Source organism: Zalophus californianus, chromosome 15, assembly GCF_009762305.2.
Source record: "Zalophus californianus isolate mZalCal1 chromosome 15, mZalCal1.pri.v2, whole genome shotgun sequence".
In the NCBI taxonomy this organism is placed as follows: domain Eukaryota; kingdom Metazoa; phylum Chordata; class Mammalia; order Carnivora; family Otariidae; genus Zalophus; species Zalophus californianus.
In genome coordinates, this window is record NC_045609.1 from 62,977,622 (window position 1) to 62,996,987 (window position 19,366).

General features: G+C 37.4%; 1 protein-coding gene across 5 annotated transcripts in view; it reads right to left on the bottom strand.

Annotated features, from left to right (window-relative positions):
- Positions 1 to 19,366, bottom strand: part of CFAP43 (cilia and flagella associated protein 43) — a 184,167-nt gene that overhangs the window by 64,037 nt on the left and 100,764 nt on the right. For 4 of the 5 annotated variants that reach the window (XM_027596566.2, XM_027596564.2, XM_027596563.2 and 1 more), the window contains 7 exons: positions 18,527 to 18,686; positions 15,491 to 15,558; positions 12,780 to 12,911; positions 8,353 to 8,469; positions 6,639 to 6,719; positions 3,319 to 3,467; positions 681 to 784 (listed from right to left, as the gene is read on the bottom strand). In XM_027596566.2, the coding sequence (XP_027452367.2) occupies positions 681 to 784; positions 3,319 to 3,467; positions 6,639 to 6,719; positions 8,353 to 8,469; positions 12,780 to 12,911; positions 15,491 to 15,558; positions 18,527 to 18,686 (811 nt within the window). The remainder of the gene's footprint in view (positions 1 to 680; positions 785 to 3,318; positions 3,468 to 6,638; positions 6,720 to 8,352; positions 8,470 to 12,779; positions 12,912 to 15,490; positions 15,559 to 18,526; positions 18,687 to 19,366) is intronic. The other variant, XM_027596565.2, reaches the window with a different exon arrangement.

Sequence of the window (19,366 nt, forward strand, 5' to 3'; positions counted from 1 at the left end):
TAGTCACGCACTAATTTTAAAAAGTCAATGAATAAATTTAAAAATATGTTTTGGGGAAAATATACATATATATTTGGTCCTTAAGCCAGAAAGAAAAGTATTAGTTCTTACTATTTATCATACAAGTGTTACCTCACCTGCCAGGTCTGTAGTTTACCTGGGCATGTGGATGACATTATTGAAAAAGCTGGATATCATTTTGTTTAAAGAGGAAATATTAAAGATGCATGTAATAAAACTTTCTTTAGCTATCTTTATTAAATAGAAATAAAACATTTTAAAATATATTTCAAGGATAAACCAACCAAACTCCTTTTGTAATAACATTAGAAATATCTAGCATTATATATATGTGTATAATATACACATATATTATATAATGTATATAATATGCATATATACACTATATATAATGTCTAACATTAGAAATATCTAAATTAATTCATTAATTTATTTCAGAAGGTTTATTTAACATCAACTATGTACCAAGCAGATGTACCAAAAACCCTTTAAATATGATGTAGGAATTCTCCTATGTAACTTACAGCAGTTATTTAAATGTCTCTTTTTTAGAAAATATACCACAAATAATTGTTTCACTAGAGCCCCATTTCCACAATCTTAAATTCTTTGGAATGAAGTGACCAATATTTTAAATTAATAAGCATTCCATGTAGTACCTACGAATCCAAGGATCTGAAACAAGCTTGATGGATTGGCATTGATAATAAAGACATAGCCTTCTGATGTTCCAACTAATAGATATATCCCTCGCTGGTCATAACTAGAAAAGAAAGAAAACAAGAAATCTGAGGATCAATTTTGCTTGTTTCACTAATAAGATGGTAAACAAATTTATTGAATGATAGCATGGAGATACACTCAAAACCAGTCATTCTTATGGTTTGTGACTTTTAATATTATCCCATCTTATAAAAAAAGCCAATTGATGACATATAAATGCAATCATGACATTCTAGGTTAATGCAGTTTCCAAATTGCAGCTTATAAGTGCACAGTCAAGAAGATGCAGTAGCATCTTCATCATAAGTGAATGAAGTATGATAGCAGAGCCTTCTTGGTATTTCTGGGGGAAATAAACAGTCCTTACACCAGTGATCAGTGCAACATCGCAGCCCTCTGCAGTATTAATGCCTCACAGGGGGAGGAAGAATGTAGTGAAATGTTTCTGCACCTTCATCAAATTCGAAAAATGGGAAGATACAAATTAAAATAAGAGAAGAGGCTCTGAGAAAGAGGAGGCAGCAAACATGTAGACAGAGGGAGGTCAAGGGTCTTCTGCCGGAGCGGGAGGGGGCCGCTTGCAGGAAACAACGCGGTGGGTAGAAATCCAGCTCCTCTAGGCGCTACCTGGGCAATCCTCAAAAGGCTTCTCTCTTCACCTCTCTGAACCTGAATTCTCTCATCTGTGGAACAGGGACAAGCATAATACCTTTCTGACCAGTGTAGTGAGGATCACATTCAATAAGCTACAGTGTATGACGGCACCTCAAACTGTAAAGCAGGGCACAAATGTCAGTTCTGATAATACTATTATGACAAATTAACAAAAGAAAGAATAAGAGCAACAGATGAGTCTAAATCCAATGTCTTTGTGCTGTCTTCTAAAAAGTATTACTTCAAAAGATGTGAAGTCATCTAAATGCCCATCAATACAATCTTTTAAAAATGATGGGGATATTGGGTATTTACCCCCAAAATATAAAAACACTAATTTAAAGGGATACAGGCACCCCTATGTTTACTGCAGCATTATCTACAATAGTTAAATTATGGAAGCAGCCCAAGTGCCATCGATAGATGAGTGGATAAAGACGATGTGGTGTATGTCCATGCAATGGAATACTGCTCAGTCATAAAAAGAATGAAATCTTGCCATTTGCAACAACATGGATGGAGCTAGATAGTATAATGCTAAACAAAATAAGTCAGTCAGAGAAAGACAATTATCCTATGATTTCACTCATATGTGGAATTTAAGAAACAAAACAAATGAGCAAAGGAAAAAGAGAGAGAGGCAAACCAAGAAACAGACTCTTAACTATAGAGCAGACTGATGGTGACCAGAGGGGAGATGTGTGGGGGAAGGGTGAAACAGGTGATGGGGATTAAAGAGTACACTTAGCATGGTGAGCACTGAGTAATGTATAATAGAATTGTTGATCACTATAGTGTACACCTGAAACTAATATAACACTGTATGTTAACAATACTGGAATTAGGGCGCCTGGGTGGCTCAGTCGTTAAGCGTCTGCCTTCGGCTCAGGTCATGATCCCAGGGTCCTAGGAGCGAGTCCCACATCGGGCTCCCTGCTCCGCAGGAAGCCTGCTTCTCCCTCTCCTACTCACCCTGCTTGTGTTCCCTCTCTCACTGTGTCTCTCTCTGTCAAATAAATAAAATCTTTAAAAAAAACAACACTGGAATTAAAATAAAAAATTATAGTATATCCATATAATGGAGAACTATGTAGCCATAAAAGAGAATAAGGAAGGTCTTTATGTGTGGATAGAAATCATGGTCCAAGAGATACCATGAAGTGAAAAAAAAAGAGGCATAGAACATTGTATATGGTTTGCTATCTAAAAGCAAAGACATTTAAATAAAAACTTGAAAAATAAAAGCAAAGGCAGTGACTCTGGAGCCCAACTGCCTGTGTTCTGCTCCTGACATTTGCCATTTCCTACCTGTGTAACATGAAGCAAGTCACTTAAACACCTTGTGCCTCATCTCCCTGAGGAGACAAGAACATCCATCTCATGAAGTTAATAGAACCAAGCACATAGCACATTTTAAGTGCTTGATAATTATTTGTGTAATTAAAAGGAATATTTGCTTTTTGCTTATTTATGGATAGACTATCTCTGGAAAGAATACATGGGAAATTGGGAACAGGCTGTCTCCAGGGAGGAGAACTGGGTGTTTGGGGACAAGAGTGGGAGACTTTTCCCCATGCACCCCTCTGTCCTTTTGGAATGCTGAACTGAGGCAATGTATTCATTTTCAAAACAAAACATGTAAAACTTAAAATTGAAAGGAATTATGGCTTGGGGCATCTGGGTGGCACCGATGGTTAAGCGTCTGACTCTTGGTTTTGGCTCAGGGTTGTGCGATTGAACCCCACATTGGGCTCCGTGCTCAGCACAGAATCTGCTTAAGACTCTCTCTCCTTCGCCCTCTACCCCTCCCCCCACTCAAGTGAATAAATAAATCTTTAAAAAAAAATAAATTATGGCTTTACTGGAATTCTCAACAGACGGGCCTTGACAATGTTGCTGCCAGAAGCAGGAAGTACTTACAGGAGGTGCTGTACAGACCATTTGGAGGGGAAGGCCTTGTGAATTGCCTGAGGGGCTTCCGCATCCCTGACATCGAGGAAGTGGATGAAGCCCCCCATGGTGCCCACAGCCACAGAGAGGGAGGAAGGAGAGCAAGCCAGCACTGTTGCCTGTTTAAAATAACCCCACATGCTTAACTTCACCATGCCAGAACACAAAGCCTGCTTTACCATGCATAAAAATCAACAGTTTATTTGGAAAGCCATCCAAACAAGGAGTGGCAAGTGTAGTGTGGTATTACAAATTAGACACGCTGCATTCCTGAGCTAATCAATAGCATAAGTCACAGGAGTCTCTACATGTTATTCTTTTATCCTAGTGTTAGAAGCATAAAAATATAGAGATTTCTTGAGCTTTAAACCATGGCTTCATTTTTATCCTTAAGTGATGACATGATTATACCAATAATAATGAAAAAATAAAACAAATTTAAAATACATTCCTAGCATCTTCTGGACATCTTTACCGAATGTTAGTGATTTTTAAAAATCAGCATTCATCTGTTGGATAATGGTAGATCTTGGGATGCTGGTATGATGGGGGAAGACAAGAAAATAACCATATCACACCCCGTGTATTCTGTAACCAAAGACATGCATCACAGATTCCTGCTCATCTCACAATCACTTACGGAATACGATGTCTAGGAGAATAAATTTGCTTTCATGACACTTAAGCAATCAGCTTCACTCCTCTATAATTATACTTTGTAGGTTGTTTTGAATAAAATCACAGAACATTGGAAATAGAAAGGAGCTTAAGAGATAATCATTTTGTAGAATAGAAAATGGAGGTGAAGAAAAGAATAGCAATTTGCCTCAGGATCCCATAGCTGATGATGAAGCTGAGAACTCCTGTGTCCTGCCTCATTAGAATGCACACTTGCTCAGCCGAGGAGGTTTTTATTTTATTTTTAAAGGTGAATTTTAAGGGTTGAGTCTTCAGTGGTATCTCAGTGTGAAAATGGAAATGAAATGGTGAGGGTCTTTCTTTTTTTCTTTTTTTTTAAAAGAAAGTCTTTATGGGATGTCTCTGTGTGTGTGTGTGTGTGTGTGTGTGTGTGTGTGTGTGTGTTCTCAAAATAATCTGTTGAAATTATCCTCCAGGGGCGCCTGGGTGGCTCAGTCGTTGAGCATCTGCCTTTGGCTTGGCTCATGATCCCAGGGTCCTGGGATCAAGCCCTGCATCGGGCTCCCTGCTCCGCGGGAAGCCTGCTTCTCCCTCTCCCACACCCCCTGCTTGTGTTCCCTCTCTCGCTGTCTCTTTCTCTGTCAAATAAATAAGTAAAATCTTAAAAAAAAAAAAAAAGAAATTATCCTCCATTCCAGGGCAATAGTAGACTAGGCTAAACATGGACAGCAATATCTGGAGGGGTCTTATCTACCTTAGCAAGTACCATCAAGGGAAGCTTCTAGTGTCCAGATATCCTCCCATCATAGTGCTGGGCCAGGTTCTCTGAGGACCATTGCCTAAAATGTTCATGCAGAACACAGTCCCAGGGATAGGCAGGGAGATCTGGCCTCAGCATTGCTGGGTCAGTGCACTTATCAATTCCCCACAAGGCAGCAGTATTCTCCAGTGAAGAAAAACCACCAGTTATCCCCAGCTCAGGCTGATCCACATGAGTATACCGTGCCTGGTTTGGAGCTCAATGATGGTTTGTCAAATTAACTGTGAACACTGTCTGAATCTCTCCCCTCTGCTCAGGTGAAGGGAAGATCTCTGGTGCAGAAGCAGACCTTCTCGTGGTGCCTCTCTCTCCCTGATTATAGAGACTCTTGGGTGGGTTGTTAACCATTTGTATGTCTCTTGTCTGTGAAAGGAGATGTGATCAGATGAGCTTTAAGATCTCTTCTAGCTCTAGTAGTTCTAATAGAAATGAACACATATGAGCTCTTGTCACCAGAGTGCAGTCTATTCATATTTCAGTGTTTTAGGTAAGAATTTTTATGTTTACTTGTCAGGGTTTTTTATATCCCACTGAATTGTGCATCTTTTGTGTCTTATAATTTTCTTATGTGAGGTATGATGCTTCCTCTTGTTTTATAATTGAGATTTTAATTTTATAAAGGGGAAGGATTGTAACTTCCCTACCTACTACCAAAATCCAAGATCCATATCTCATCTAGAACTGTGTAATATATCAAATGATGATAATATAAGGGGAAAATAGCATTGCCATTGTTTATTGGTCTTTTTATGATTTTAAAATATTATTTTATGTAAAATGTACTATGAACATGGCAGAAATAATGGTATCACCTTGTGGCGAGTGTTGTGAGCAATTGTGGTTTGTCACCCAATATCCAAACACCTTCCTTCTGGAAAATTCCTTGAATATCCATTGAGAAACCATCTCTCTTATTTTTGGGGGTTCAATGAAACAGATCTGACTCTCATTTTCGAGGCTGAGCTTAAGCCAATTGGCATTTCTCATTCCCCTGTCCACAGTGATTAGTTCAGAGATGTTATTAAGACATCAGAAGACATCTAGCGTTGTGGAAAGGAAAAACTTCTTTTCTCTTCCTCCTCCCATTGGAGGAGGCTTTCTTCCTGATGGTCTGACACCTGTGAGGTTGACACCTGTGGTATTTGGGTACCACTAAAAGAAGCCTAAGAGGAAACTATAGACATAGAGAGAAAAACAAGGTCCTTGGTAATATCATTTGAGTTGCTGGACTGAGCTACATCTGAGGCCAGACAAGTACTATACTTTATAGTTGATTAAGCCAATAAACCCTGCTATTTTATTTTTGGCTCAAGTTGGTTAGAATGGGAATTTTCTTTCATTTCTAACCTTGAGGTTAGATGGGGCCATTTAACTAGTTATGGCCAAGGGGGTGATTCATTTCTGAGAAAAAGCAACTAATTGCTAGTTCAAGACTCTCTGGCACTCCCTTCCCATACTATGGCACCGAGGAGCTATTATTAGTTAGTTGGTGAATCCTCCCTCAGTCTGGCTTCCTGAGAGAGGGCTTCTGTGGAGCAGAGACCCTGCCAATCCACAAGGAACTTATAGTATGAGTGAGATATAAACCACTAGGACTTTGGAAATAACTGCCACCTCAGAAAAACTTTCCTATACACCAATTTAGTACCTTATGTTCCACCCTCTGGGCTGTAGAATATATTTTATACAGAAGAATTATTCTAAATATATAGGGTAAGAAATGCAATAAGGCATCTGCAACAAGTATTTCCACAGACTATTGACATGTAATTATGAAAACATAGATTGGATTAGAATTCAATATTTTAATCCATTTATAAGGCACACTTACTGGAGTATTCAGATAAATCCTGCTGGCACAAGTACCATCTTCTATATACCAAACACAAACTTCCCCTGAATGTGTGAGTGTCTATAAAAAAAAAGAAAACTCTAAATGGAAAATAAGACTCTGTTATGGAAACATGTTCTAAATTCCTTTATAGTATGTCAATAACTTGGATGATTTTGTATAAAATTTTATTTTACTCATATGGATTATAATGACAATCACAACATCAGTACTTCTGATTTGAACAAAAATTAACCTATAATCTTTTCTTAACTATTATCTTTAATACAATTTAAGTAACATATAATAACTAAGAATAGAAAAGTGAAATGTTTTTCCATGTAACATAATTGAGTTACTTGGACATTCAACAGGATTATTGCTTAAAGAATAAAGCTAGAAATAGGAAATTATGTTTGTTTGTTTTCTTAACTAACAGACTTTGCTTTAAAAAAAAAAAAAAAGGCACAGTGCTTGAATTCAAGACCCTGATATCAAGACCTGAGCTGAGCACACTTTCCAGAATGTCATATAGAGGAAATCATACATCTTTCTTAAATTGGCTTCTTTGGTTTAATGTTATGCATTTAAGGCTATTCTATGTCTTTTCATAGCTTAATAGCTCATTTATTCTTAGTGCTGAATAATATTCCATTGTATTGATATGCCACTGTTCGTTTATCCATTTACCTATTGAAAGACATCTTGGTTACTTCCAAGTTTTGGCAATTATGAATAAAGGTGCTATAAACATTAATGTGAAGGTTTTTGTGTGGGCATAGGTTTTCAATCAATTTAAGTAAATAACAAGAAGCTCAACTGCTGAATCATAAGGTAAGAGTATGTTTAGTTTTGTGAGAAACTGCCAAACTTCCAAAGTGGCTGTACCATTTTGATTCCTATAGGCAATGAATGTTTCTGTTGCTTCATATCCTTGCTAGCACTTGATATTGCCAGTGTTTTAGATTTTAGACATTCTAATATGTGTGTGGTGTCATCTCATTGTTTTCATTTGCAATTCTCTAATGGTGAATAATACTGAATATCTTTTAATATACTTATTTGCCATCTGTATATTTTCTGTGGCAAAGTACATACAATATTTATTTATTTAGATTTTGATTTCTTTCATCAGTTTTGAAACTTTTTTCATATAGCTCTTGTACATACTTTGCTAGGACTCCCAAAATCTTAATGGATTTATTGATGAATCATAAAAAATGAAATGTTTCTTGAGATCAATAAAGGTAAGCAGTTAAACACCAGGAAAAGAGTTTCTTTTTTGAATGTAGCAGGTGGATTATTTTTCCTAAGTAGATTGAATTCATGTTTCAAGCATGGCCAGTATTTCATTTTCATCCTCAGAGGGTCTGTACCACTCTGAAAGAGGGTTAACACTAATTGTTTAATGAGTTTTGATAACTCTTTAGTAATGAATGTGTTGAAAGATCTGGCTTGAAAAACTTGGATGGTGAGTATAAACAGGATAGCTCCTAAGATTTCAATTGCTTTGACTGTTTTCAGACACTTAATATTATGAAGTCACAATACAATGACGCCATTCTAACTGGGGAGTAGATCTGATGATGGAAGTGGTTGGCATTTCTTCCATATCCTCAAGAATACCCTCTGCCTCCTATTTGTGTAAGGTTGCACATGATCTCCCAAAATCTTTTCTTTAAATCCTACTGTGAGATAATAAAGTATTCCTTACCATGCAGTATTCATTTCCGGGTGGGATAAAGTCAATTGCTTGAAATTTCCCATCACAAGCCTCTAGGACTTTATCAAAGGTTGGCTTCTCACAATAAGTGTAAATATAAACAGATCCCTGTTTAGAAAGAAAGAAAGAAAGAACACAATTGTTGTGTATACAGGTCAACAAATATTTATTAAATGTCCACTGTGAGCAAGGCACTGTGTGGGAAATTAGAGATTAACTTAAGTAAAGCCCTGACCTTGAGGAACTTAAAATCTAGATGCTTAATTTGTTTATTGATTCATCCATTCATTCGTCATTTAAAATAATCAATGGAACTTTCCTCTTTTCTCCAAAAGTTATAAAATACAATAAAACATTTTTTCTGACTTCAAAAATAATGTCTATTTATACAAAAAAAAAAACTTGGAAAATGTGGAAAACCAGAAAAGTTGTGAAGGTGAGCTAAGTCTTATCACATACTAGATCATGGTGGGCACTGATATAAACTTTTAAATAAGCCTTTGTGGAAATTGTGGAGGTGTGGCTGAAGCTGTTACTTAATGACTTCTTTATCATTCTCAGCTGCCAATTCACCTTTCAAAAAAATCTATCCTATCAGTTGTGGTCCTCTGCCAAGTAACTGCAATATGGTGTGGGCACTTAAGTAGCAATAAGAAGTCTGCTTTCAACTAACAGCAAGTTCTTCAAGTTTACTTGAGTTAAACATGAATATTTCTGTTCTTGTTTATCTAAAAAATACAACTCTGTAGAGTCTAAATTTGATAGATATTTACTGATTTTACCTTTCATTCATTCCTTCAACAAATATTGAGTGGATACACTGCGCCAGGCACTGCTCTGGATCCTGGGTCTACATTAGAGGACAAAACAGACAAAAATTCCCTGCCCTCATAGAGTTTACATCCTCCTGGGGGATTCAGACAATGGACAAAGTATCTAAACAGCAGTGATTGTGAGAATCAAAAAATAAAGCAGGGTAAGAGGATATGACATGGTAGAATTAGAATGTGATATTCTAAACCGGGTATCCAGGAAAGGCTTTACGGAGGTGAGTTTAAAGACTTGAAGGAAGTGAGGAAAGAAAGGATTCATGTGGATTCTGTGGGAAGCACATTCCAGACGGAGAGAGAAGCCAGTGCAAACACTGAGGGAGGAACATGCTGGGTAAGTTAAAGAATACAGCATGATGGCCAGCATGACTGGAGCAGGGCCAACAGGAAGCAGGGTCGGGGGAGATAAGGCCCGGGGGTGAGTAGAATCCACATCATGAAGGGATTGTACAGCCTGGTAAGGATTCTGGCTTGTAGTCAGAATAACATGGGGAATCACTGGAAGGTTCTGAAGAGAAAATGGAAAAGTTTTTCTCACTTTGGCTGCTGTGTTGGGGATACAGTTTATTCTATCATATACTGAGAAAAGTGTATTAAAGTCTCCCATTGACATTATGACTTTGTTTCTTCTTGTCGTTTTGTCACATTTTGTTTTATATATTTTGGGACTATTTTATTTAGTCCCTATATATTTTAAATGTTTATATATTCCTAATGAATTTAACCTTTTACTATTCTTGAAATAAGCCCATTTATCTTTAGTAATTTTTTTTGCCAGAAAGTCTATTTTGCCTAATATTCATATAGCACCACTGGCTTTCTTTTTGTTAATGTTTACATGTTAGATCCTTTTCTGTCTTTTTGCCTTTCAATTTTTATTTATTTATTTAATTAATTAATTTTATTTTTTTTAATTTTTTAAGATTTTTTTTTTTTTTTAAATTTGACAGAGAGAGACACAGCGAGAGAGGGAACAAACACAAGCAGGGGGAATGGGAGAGGGAGAAGCCGGCTTCCCACTGAGCAGGGACCCTGATGCGGGGCTTGATCCCAGGGCCCTGGGATCATGACCTGAGCCAAAGGCAGATGCCTAACGACTGAACCACCCAGGCACCTCCCTACTTCCAATTTTTAAATTTACTTTCAATGTTATTGTATTTTTTATTTACTTTTAATCTTACTGTACCCTTATGCTTTAGCTGTATCACTTATAAACAGTACATAACTAGTTTTGCTTTTTTTTTAAATTCAGTATTGCAACCTTTGCCTTTTAACTACATCTATTATCTGTTTTACTTTTATTGTAAGTACTAATATATTTGAGTTTAAATATTACAATTTATGCTTCTACTTTCTTACTTGTTTTATGTTTCTTTTTCTCTCTTTTCTTACCTTATTTTGGGTTGCTTTTTAAAAAACATTTCACTTTCCCCATTTTTAATGTAGAAATTTCATCTACTATTTCAGTTCTTTTAGTGGTTACCTTAGAAGTTACAACATGCATACTTAATTTATAAACACCACAATGTTACTTAAAACCTTTACTTTCTGCCTTGGAAGGTAAATAATGAACTTGAAACACTTTATTCCATTTACTCCTTCCCCTCCAGTTTGCATTATTGTTGTCTGGGATTTTAATTCAATGTTATTTTTAAAACCCAACCTCACATTATTTTTGCTGTTTTATACAGGCAGTGTTCATTTACATTTCTCCACACATTTACTACTATTCATTCTTGCAACACAATCTTCCATCTGGGATCATTTTCCTTCTGCCTGAAGTACATTCTTAAGAATTTTCTCTAGTAATGGTCTGTTGCTGACAAACTCAGTTTTGGAATGTCTAAAAATTTTTTTTTCACCCCTATACTGAAAAGTATACTCACTGGGTATAGAATTCCAGGGGGTAGTTAGCTTATTTCATTACATCAGCATAGTTTTTCTATAAATGGACGGATAGTAAATATGTTAGGCTTTGCTGGCCATGTGATCTCTCACAACTACTTAATTCTACCATTGTAGTGTGAAAGCAGCCATAGACAATACGTAAATTAATGGGTGTGACTGTGTTCCAATAAAACTTGATTTGTAAAAACAAGCAGGAGGCTGGTTTTGGCCTACAGGGCCATAGTTTTCTGATCCCTCCTGCTCTACATGGAAGGTAGCATTCCACTATTTCTTACTTACATTATTGCCACAGACAAGTCAGCTGTTAGTCTAATTGAAATTCCTTTGAAATAATCTGTTTTCCTTTCTGATTGCTTTTAGGATTTTCTGTCTTTGGTTTTCAACAGCTTCACTTTAAGTCTAAGTGTGGTTATCTTTTTAGGTATTCTGCTTGAGATTCACTGGGCCTCTTGAATCTGTAAATTCATGTCTTCATCAGTTCTGGAAAATATCTCTTTAAATATTGTCTTATCCTACTCTCTCTCCTCTCTGGGGCTCCAGTCCAACATACACTGTATCATTCATGTCTCTTAAGAACCCTTCTGTATATCTGGGCTACATTCTCGATAACTTCTTTTGATCTATCTCCAGGTCACTAATTCTCATTTGGCTGTGTCCAATCTTCTGTCAGACATATTTATTTTTTACTTTTTAAATATATTTTCTCTTTTAGAAGTTCTATTTCAGTCTTTCTCCCTTCTGTTATGTTACATTTTTTGTTGTTGTTGTTTCCTGTTCTCCATAGATATTTTAGGATTGTCCTTTATTTGTTATTTATTAAAACATAGCACAGTTGTTTTCACTTCAGGTATTTACCAGCAAATGAAATCTTTCCATATTTAAATTTAAGTTTCCTTTAGGCAGAAAATCATTGATCTTTCCTTAAAATCCATCTAAAGTCATTGCCTAACAATATAAACTACTGCTAACCCTGACTTTTGAGAGTCATTCCATTAATTAGGAGTCTTTCTAACAGTGTAGTTGAGATGGACATTTCATTTTATCCTGCATTTATCGCCCTTCCCTTCTTCTCTTACAGAACCCATATTTTCCTTAGAGAACCATCTATGACCCCAATCTCAGTCCATGTTTGGTTGGGTTGACTCTACACAGGGTCCAAGTGTAGGCATGTGACTTAGGCCTGGCCAATGACAGCTTAGAATCCTCCTGGACATAGTAATTGCCACAGGGGTAGAGAGGTGACCCAAGTAAGTACAATGAATCTAAATTCCAGGACATTTTTTCATGGTGTATTTCCACTAGGGTCACCACAATGGTAGAAATATAAACTAGAGTTGCAGGAGGCTCTCTGGACACCTCACAGGAGAATCTGCATGGGAAGGGTGACAGCAGAAAGGAAACAGAGCCAAGAGATGGTCACAAAACAAGGTCAGCAGCATCATGGGAGTCCCTGGATTCAGATTAACTCATTGTCCTTTTAGTTACATGCACAAAAACAAACAAATGAATAAATAAACACTTTTTGTTATTTAGATCTTTTAAGTTAGGTATTTTTTCATTTGTAACCAAAGGAGTCCTGACTAGTACAGTATCACTATGTAGCACTATGCCCTTCATTCCTGTAGTGCAATGATAATAATATTTGAAAACTATATATCAAGAAATCACCATCTAGCATACCTTGTCTGTTTGAATCAGCAACATGTGGTAATTTGGAGAAAACATCATATGTGCCACAGGCTCTTCAATCTCAAGAAAATCCTCTACTTTGTAAGTTGAATCTTTAATGGTAAAAGAATACACAAAGCCATCCTAGCGACCAAAACAATGAGATAAACAAAGAAAATCAGTCTCAGTCAATGCAGAGTATACTTCCCATGTCAAACAAGCTAAGACTTATTGACTACCATCCACAGTTTATTTTTGGAAACATCATCAATGTTTACATTATCTAGAATGCCCTGTCTTATCTTTATTTAGGCAACTTTTAACCACCCTTCCTGGTCATTTCAATTTTATCTCTTGTGACACAAAATTCTGTGACCTAAAATTTTACGGATCTCTCCTTTCTTTGAATTTCTCTAGCATCTATGTTTTTTTTTCCCCCAAGTAATATCTTCTTTAATGAAGTTAGAAATTTTTTTTATTAGTAGAATTTAGTGATTCATTGGTGCTCATTACATCAAGTGCCTCCTTAATGCCCATCACCCAATTATCCCTTCCCCCCTTCCACCTCCCCTCCAGCAACCCTCAGTTTGTTTCCTTCAGTGTCTCTTATGGTTTGCCTCCTTCTCAATTTTCAACTTATTTTATTTTTCCTTCCCTTCCCCTATGTTCATCTGTTTTGTTTCTTAAATTCCACATATGAGTGAAATCATATGGTATTTGTCTTTCTCTGACTAATTTCACTTAGCATCTCTAGTTCCATCCATCTAGCATTTATCTTTTTACCACTTTCTTCATTATACAGGAGGTAGGGCAAATGAAGCAGTTCATTATGTGGCTTGTATATATATATATAGCAGTCTCCTTACTTCAAGGAACACTAGCCTTAATGTATATTATTTCATTATTATATACATTTCTTTTGTCCCTAAGTGACCCAAATGTAGGGAGTGTGCTGTTTATTTCCTTTATATCCTTCTTTGGTTTTCTTTCACAGTGCTAGAAAGAGGGCAAGTATCCAGTAAAAATCAGTTGGTTGGTTGGCCGTAAACAGATTTAGGTTCATTTAACTATTCTCAAAAGGAATTTAAGCTGTTTTCACAGTAGTGAAGAGGCTTTGGGCAAATTAATCCATCATTTCTAGATTGGATCCCACTATAACTAGAGTATATGCATTAGTGAGATGGCTGGGTTCACATACTTGGGAACTGGGGGATAAAACATGCAAGGTGCTTTCTCCAAACTCATCATCATTCTCCATTTCTCAGGGAGTACATGCTCCAACCACTCCTTTAATCTAGTTGTTTTGTTTTTTTTTTAATTTTGTTTTTTAAATAATCTCTACCCTCAATGTGGGGCTTGAACTCACAACCCCAATATCAAGAGTCACCTGCTCTACTGAGTCAGCCAGGCGCCCCTAAACTAGGTTTTAAAAAATGTCAAGGGTGAGGGTTGCCTGGGTGGCTCAGCTTGTTCAGCACCTGACTCTCAGGTCATGGTCTCAAGGTCATGAGATGGAGCCCTGTGCTGGGTTCTGTGCTAAGTGTAGGGACTGCTTAAGATTCTCTCTCTCTCCTTCTCCCTCTGTCCCTCCCTGCTCATGCTCTCTCTCTTTGAAAAAAATTTAAAAAAAAAGAAAATAAAAGTAAAAAATGCCGCGGGTGGCCTTGAGAAGGACAAAAGTCATAAAAGGCCATAAATGCAGACTAAATGTAGGAGGTAGGGTGGCGGGGGTGGAGGGTGCTGGGGGAGAGGATAGTCTGTTGCAAGGTTGCAGGGGAGGGGGATGGATTACCAGCTGAATATAGGTTTATGAGCTCCAGATTGCTTTTCATTGGTGGAGCTACATCTCTCAACCTGACATCATGGCCTAACTGCTCTCAGGGTCCTGGAAATGTGATCTGTAGCAGTGGAAGAGAAAAAGCTAACAGTGTTCTTGGGACATCTACCAGTAGACCTGAGATTTTAGTGTAGGTCAGCTCCGAACCTTAGCAATGATACAACACCATGGAAAAGCAAGGTAGTCTGACCCCTTTTCTTACTTAACTGAGGCTGCATGCTCTAATACATGAGAGCAAAGACTTTAGAGTTTGACACATCTGGGTTCAAGCCTCAGCGACTCCATTTACTGGCTGGTGAACTCTGTAAGGCTTGGCTCCTTCCTCTGTATAAGGAGAATGTCAATATTCCTACTTGATAATGTCATTATGAGAACCGATAAGATAATACAAGCAAAGCACTTAGCAGGATGCCTGGTACAAAGTAAGCACCAAGTAAATGAAGGCCATTAATGCTAATTCTAATATGAACAATAACAGTATAATACATGTAAGCTATATGAGTATGTACAAGGGGCTAAGCTGAAGCTTAGACAAAAGGTTCTGTTTGTGTCTGACAACCTAATGTATTAAGTGTACAAACAGGCATGAAGTTGGGTGACAGATATTAGGTGTTCTGGGGGGCCCCGAGTTTTTAATTCTATTTTTGATTATTTGCAAAAGTCTAGATATATGGCAGTCCATTATACTGTTCTCTCTACTTTTATATATATTTGAAAAATTATCCATATAAAGAGTTTTATAACTGTATCCAAAAAGAAAACAATTTTAATTAATAATCTGACAGAACCTGACATCCCAAATTATGACTCATAATAGTAAGTAGCAGCAAATGGAAATTGTATATATTCTTGAAAGCAATTAATTTTGAAGAATAAAATACATTACAATTCCAGAAATAAGCACTCCTCCCTTCTGATATACCATGGTGACTGGACTGATAAGATTTCTTCCCTCTTTTGGAAAAGAAAAACAAGGTAAAACAGGTGACTTATAATTAAAAGTGCAATACAAAGTAATTAATCTCTTGCTTTCCTAGGACTATTCATTTCTCTGTAATCCTTTCCAAAAATCAACTTCAGAATATGTGCTATCATGCCTTTCAAACAATGAATAATAAAAGCTGCTCAGCATTGATTACTAATGTAAATCACATGAGTTTTTCAAAGTTCTGTACCATCAGATCTGTGTAACTAACATTATAGAATTATATAGCTAATATATTTTCTTACTTTAGGAAAGCATTGTCAGAGATTTTAAGATGTCAGGAAAAAACAAATAAAACCAAACCTAACTTATTATCAAGCTGCATACTTAAGATTTGTACGTTTTATGGTATGTAAATTCAAACCTCGGTAAATCAATAAAAATGGATAAAAAGAAAGTAAAAAGAAAAAATGTTCTATAAGAATATTGTTATTAATAAAATATTGTCCTTGGGGGAAAAGAACAAAAGCGTATTACCTTTTATGTAGATAAACCATGAGGACTATAAGATCAAAAGCTCAGAGAGCATCCATCAAATTATTTATTTACTGTATACTGCATCTTGGTATTTTGCCAGATGCTAAGAAGCATACTGTCCTTTCCTTCAGACTATTTACCTCCCAGCAGTTCCTTCTTTTCCAATCCAAGTACCACTAGAGTCCAGGTTCTTATGACTCAAGGCCTAGTCTAGGTGCTGGATGCTTATAGCCACCTGCTTCTAGGATCGTCCTTTCTTGAATGATGGCTAAACTAATCTGCCCATGCACAATTCTATTTGGGGTACATCCCCATTCAGGAGTTTTTGATGTCTGTCCACTATCAGCTGAATTGAGTATAAACATCTTAGCTGGACATTCAAGGTCAGACATGGTATATATGTCCCTTTGTTCCCCACTAGCCCTGTGTAACACTCCATGCTCCAGACAGACTGGAGCACTTCTTGTGTCTCAACCTTCCTCAGTTTTTCTTGTCTCTGCAGATGCCATTGACCGAAACTCAACCTACCCTCATCTGCCTGTAACCCCATCCTGCAAGGGAGAATTCAAATCCACCTTCAAAATGACTTAACTTGGCCTGTTTCCCTCATTTGAATTCCCATAGCACTTTGTTAAGTTTCACTTTAATAAAATTATCTTAATCTACCTGGCTATAATTATCTACTTGTTTAATTCTCTTTAATAAAATATAAATCCCTTGAGGGTGAAAATTATAAGATCATATATTTGCCATTTATGTCACCTCTGAGGCACCTTGCTTAGTGTCTTCCACATTGAAGAGGTTAGACAAATATTTATACAAAAGCATTTATAAAATACCATGAAAATTATTAGGAATAGTATAGAAGAAGGAAACAGTAAACAATATAAGACTACACATGATTAAGTCCTAAATTGTGTATAACATATTACAGATGTGACAACAGTTTGGAAATGAGAAACATTGCTTTAGAATCACTTTACAAACACATATAGGCACTAATTTACTCTGTAGCAGTCTCTGGGATTAAACTTTGGAGCCAAAGGATAAGTAAAACATAGTTTTTGACTTTAAAGAATTGATACCTGGTGGGAAGACAGACATGCACAAAGGAAATTGTGAAAGCACAGGATGAGGCTCTAACAAGGGAGTGAGTCTGATGGAATCCCACAGAGGGGCACTGAACTTTTGCCTTAAGGTTGGGATGGCAGTGTGGATGCACGATTAGAGAGAACTTAGCCTGGAGGGTACAAGTGACAGTAAAGGGAAGCCATGGCGGGGGCAGGAAAGTCAAACCTAATGGCCCCAGTGAAGTCTGAGTCAGGCAATGGGAGCAGGAGTAGATGAGGGGTACTGTCCTGGGGGAAACTTGCTGTAGGAGGTGGTATTGAGCTAGAAGTTCAAGGATTCAGAGAGTAAATTGGCAAGGGAGTGAGCTAGGAGGCAGGTCTGTGAAATGACAGGAAGAAATGACTCGCTAGATCAGAAAACTCATCCTGGGGAGTAGAAGGAAAGAGTATGAATGGAGAAGGTAGGATCAAATTAGAGAGGGCTTGGAATCAAGGCAGAGCAGTCCTTGAATTGCATGCTGAAATGGTCTTTAAGGACAGTTTGGCAGGGATGAGATGCCTCCTTTGGGTTAGCTGTAGATTAAGGCCAATGAAGTCAGTCCTAAGGTTGTTGCAGAAATCAAAATGGGAAATAATAAGAGGAACTGGAATGGAGTGCATTGGACAGATTGGGAAGCTCGCCCTGGCGAGGCTCCCTTCTCAAAAGGTCTACACCTAGCCCCTACTGAGTGGACATTAGCTCCTGTGACTAAGGCCCAACCCTGGCCACAGCTAATGGGACCAGTAATGGACACCAGATCTAAGGAGAATGGATCATATTCTCTTAGAAATTCTAACCAAGGAACACAAAGGTAATTTTCAAGATGGCAGTTAAACTTAAAAGAAAAAGTCATTGTGAAAAAAGGCTTTGAGAAGGGTGGAGGGCAGGAAAGGGCATAATTTGCTGATTAAACAGAACAGTCATATGTATCGGAAAGGATACAGCATAGGAGCTAAGAACTTGGACTCTAAAGTCTTAGTGCCTGGGTTTAGGTGTCAGCTCCACAGTTTACTAGTTATGTGAATTTGGGCATTTTTCTTAATCTCTCAATGCTTCCATTTTCTCATCTGTCTCATGGAGATGAAAATACATCTCTTTATAAAGTATTTTGAGAATTACATGAAATATACATACAGAGTATAGCAGAATGCCTACAGCCTAGTACAGTCAATAAGCACTAGCTATGAGGAACACCCACAGGACTTGGTAACTAACTATGGGGTAAAGGAAAGAAAGAATCAAAGATGGCTCTAAGAAGGAGAAAAATAGGGAACAAACATCCATCTTCACGTGTAAAACCATCACCACTGGCTACACTTCTAGGAATGATGAAGTAAAGCAGTTTCTCACCCGTTGGTACTTTGTCTTCTATCTTATTAAGTAGAGTCACCTTCAAGGTTTCTCCATTAACCATTAAAAGATGACCCTCTTCACAGCCAACATATAGGTCACTTGTTGGAGTCCAGCAGTGCATAGATGGGTGAAGCAAAGGATATAGATCATCTTTAGGCTTTAGGGAAAAATCAGAAACCTTGTGTTAAGATCGCATGCATGGTTTAAGAGCCAGAGAAATACCCAACAGAATAACTTCCAGAAAGAAACAAATGATTATGGACCTATGTATATTCATTGATCCTGCCATTTGCCAAGAGCTAAGTGAACTTATCCTTCCTTGCTCCATTTATCTCTCTATATTTTAATTCAGTAAGACTATATAAGATGGTCTTGCCAGCACATTTAGAGTTCTAGTGTCACAGATTTTCATGAAAATTTTGAGTAGTAACTTCTACACTGTTTTTTGATAGAGGTTTTTGGTGTCTTGAATCTACAAAAGTCAGTGTCTAGCTAAGATCACCCTTTTTGAGGAAGACTTTTGTCATTGTTTCACCCTCCTGATTCTGCAGTGGGGTGTGGATATGATTTTCCTTGAATGGCTATGGAGAGGTTGGCCCAGGTCCTTTGCTTAGTTAGCTTTTATGGGAAATGAGAAGAGGACACTTGCCTGATTCTGGTGGCCTCTCTAATGTGGGTCATGAAACATCCTATGTGATTTTTTTTTTAAGATTTTATTTATTTATTTGACAGAGAGAGAAACAGCAAGGAGCAGGAACACAAGCAGGGGGAGTGGGAGAGGGAGAAGCAGGCTTCCCGCAGAGCAGGGAGCCCGATGTGGGACTCGATCCCAGGACC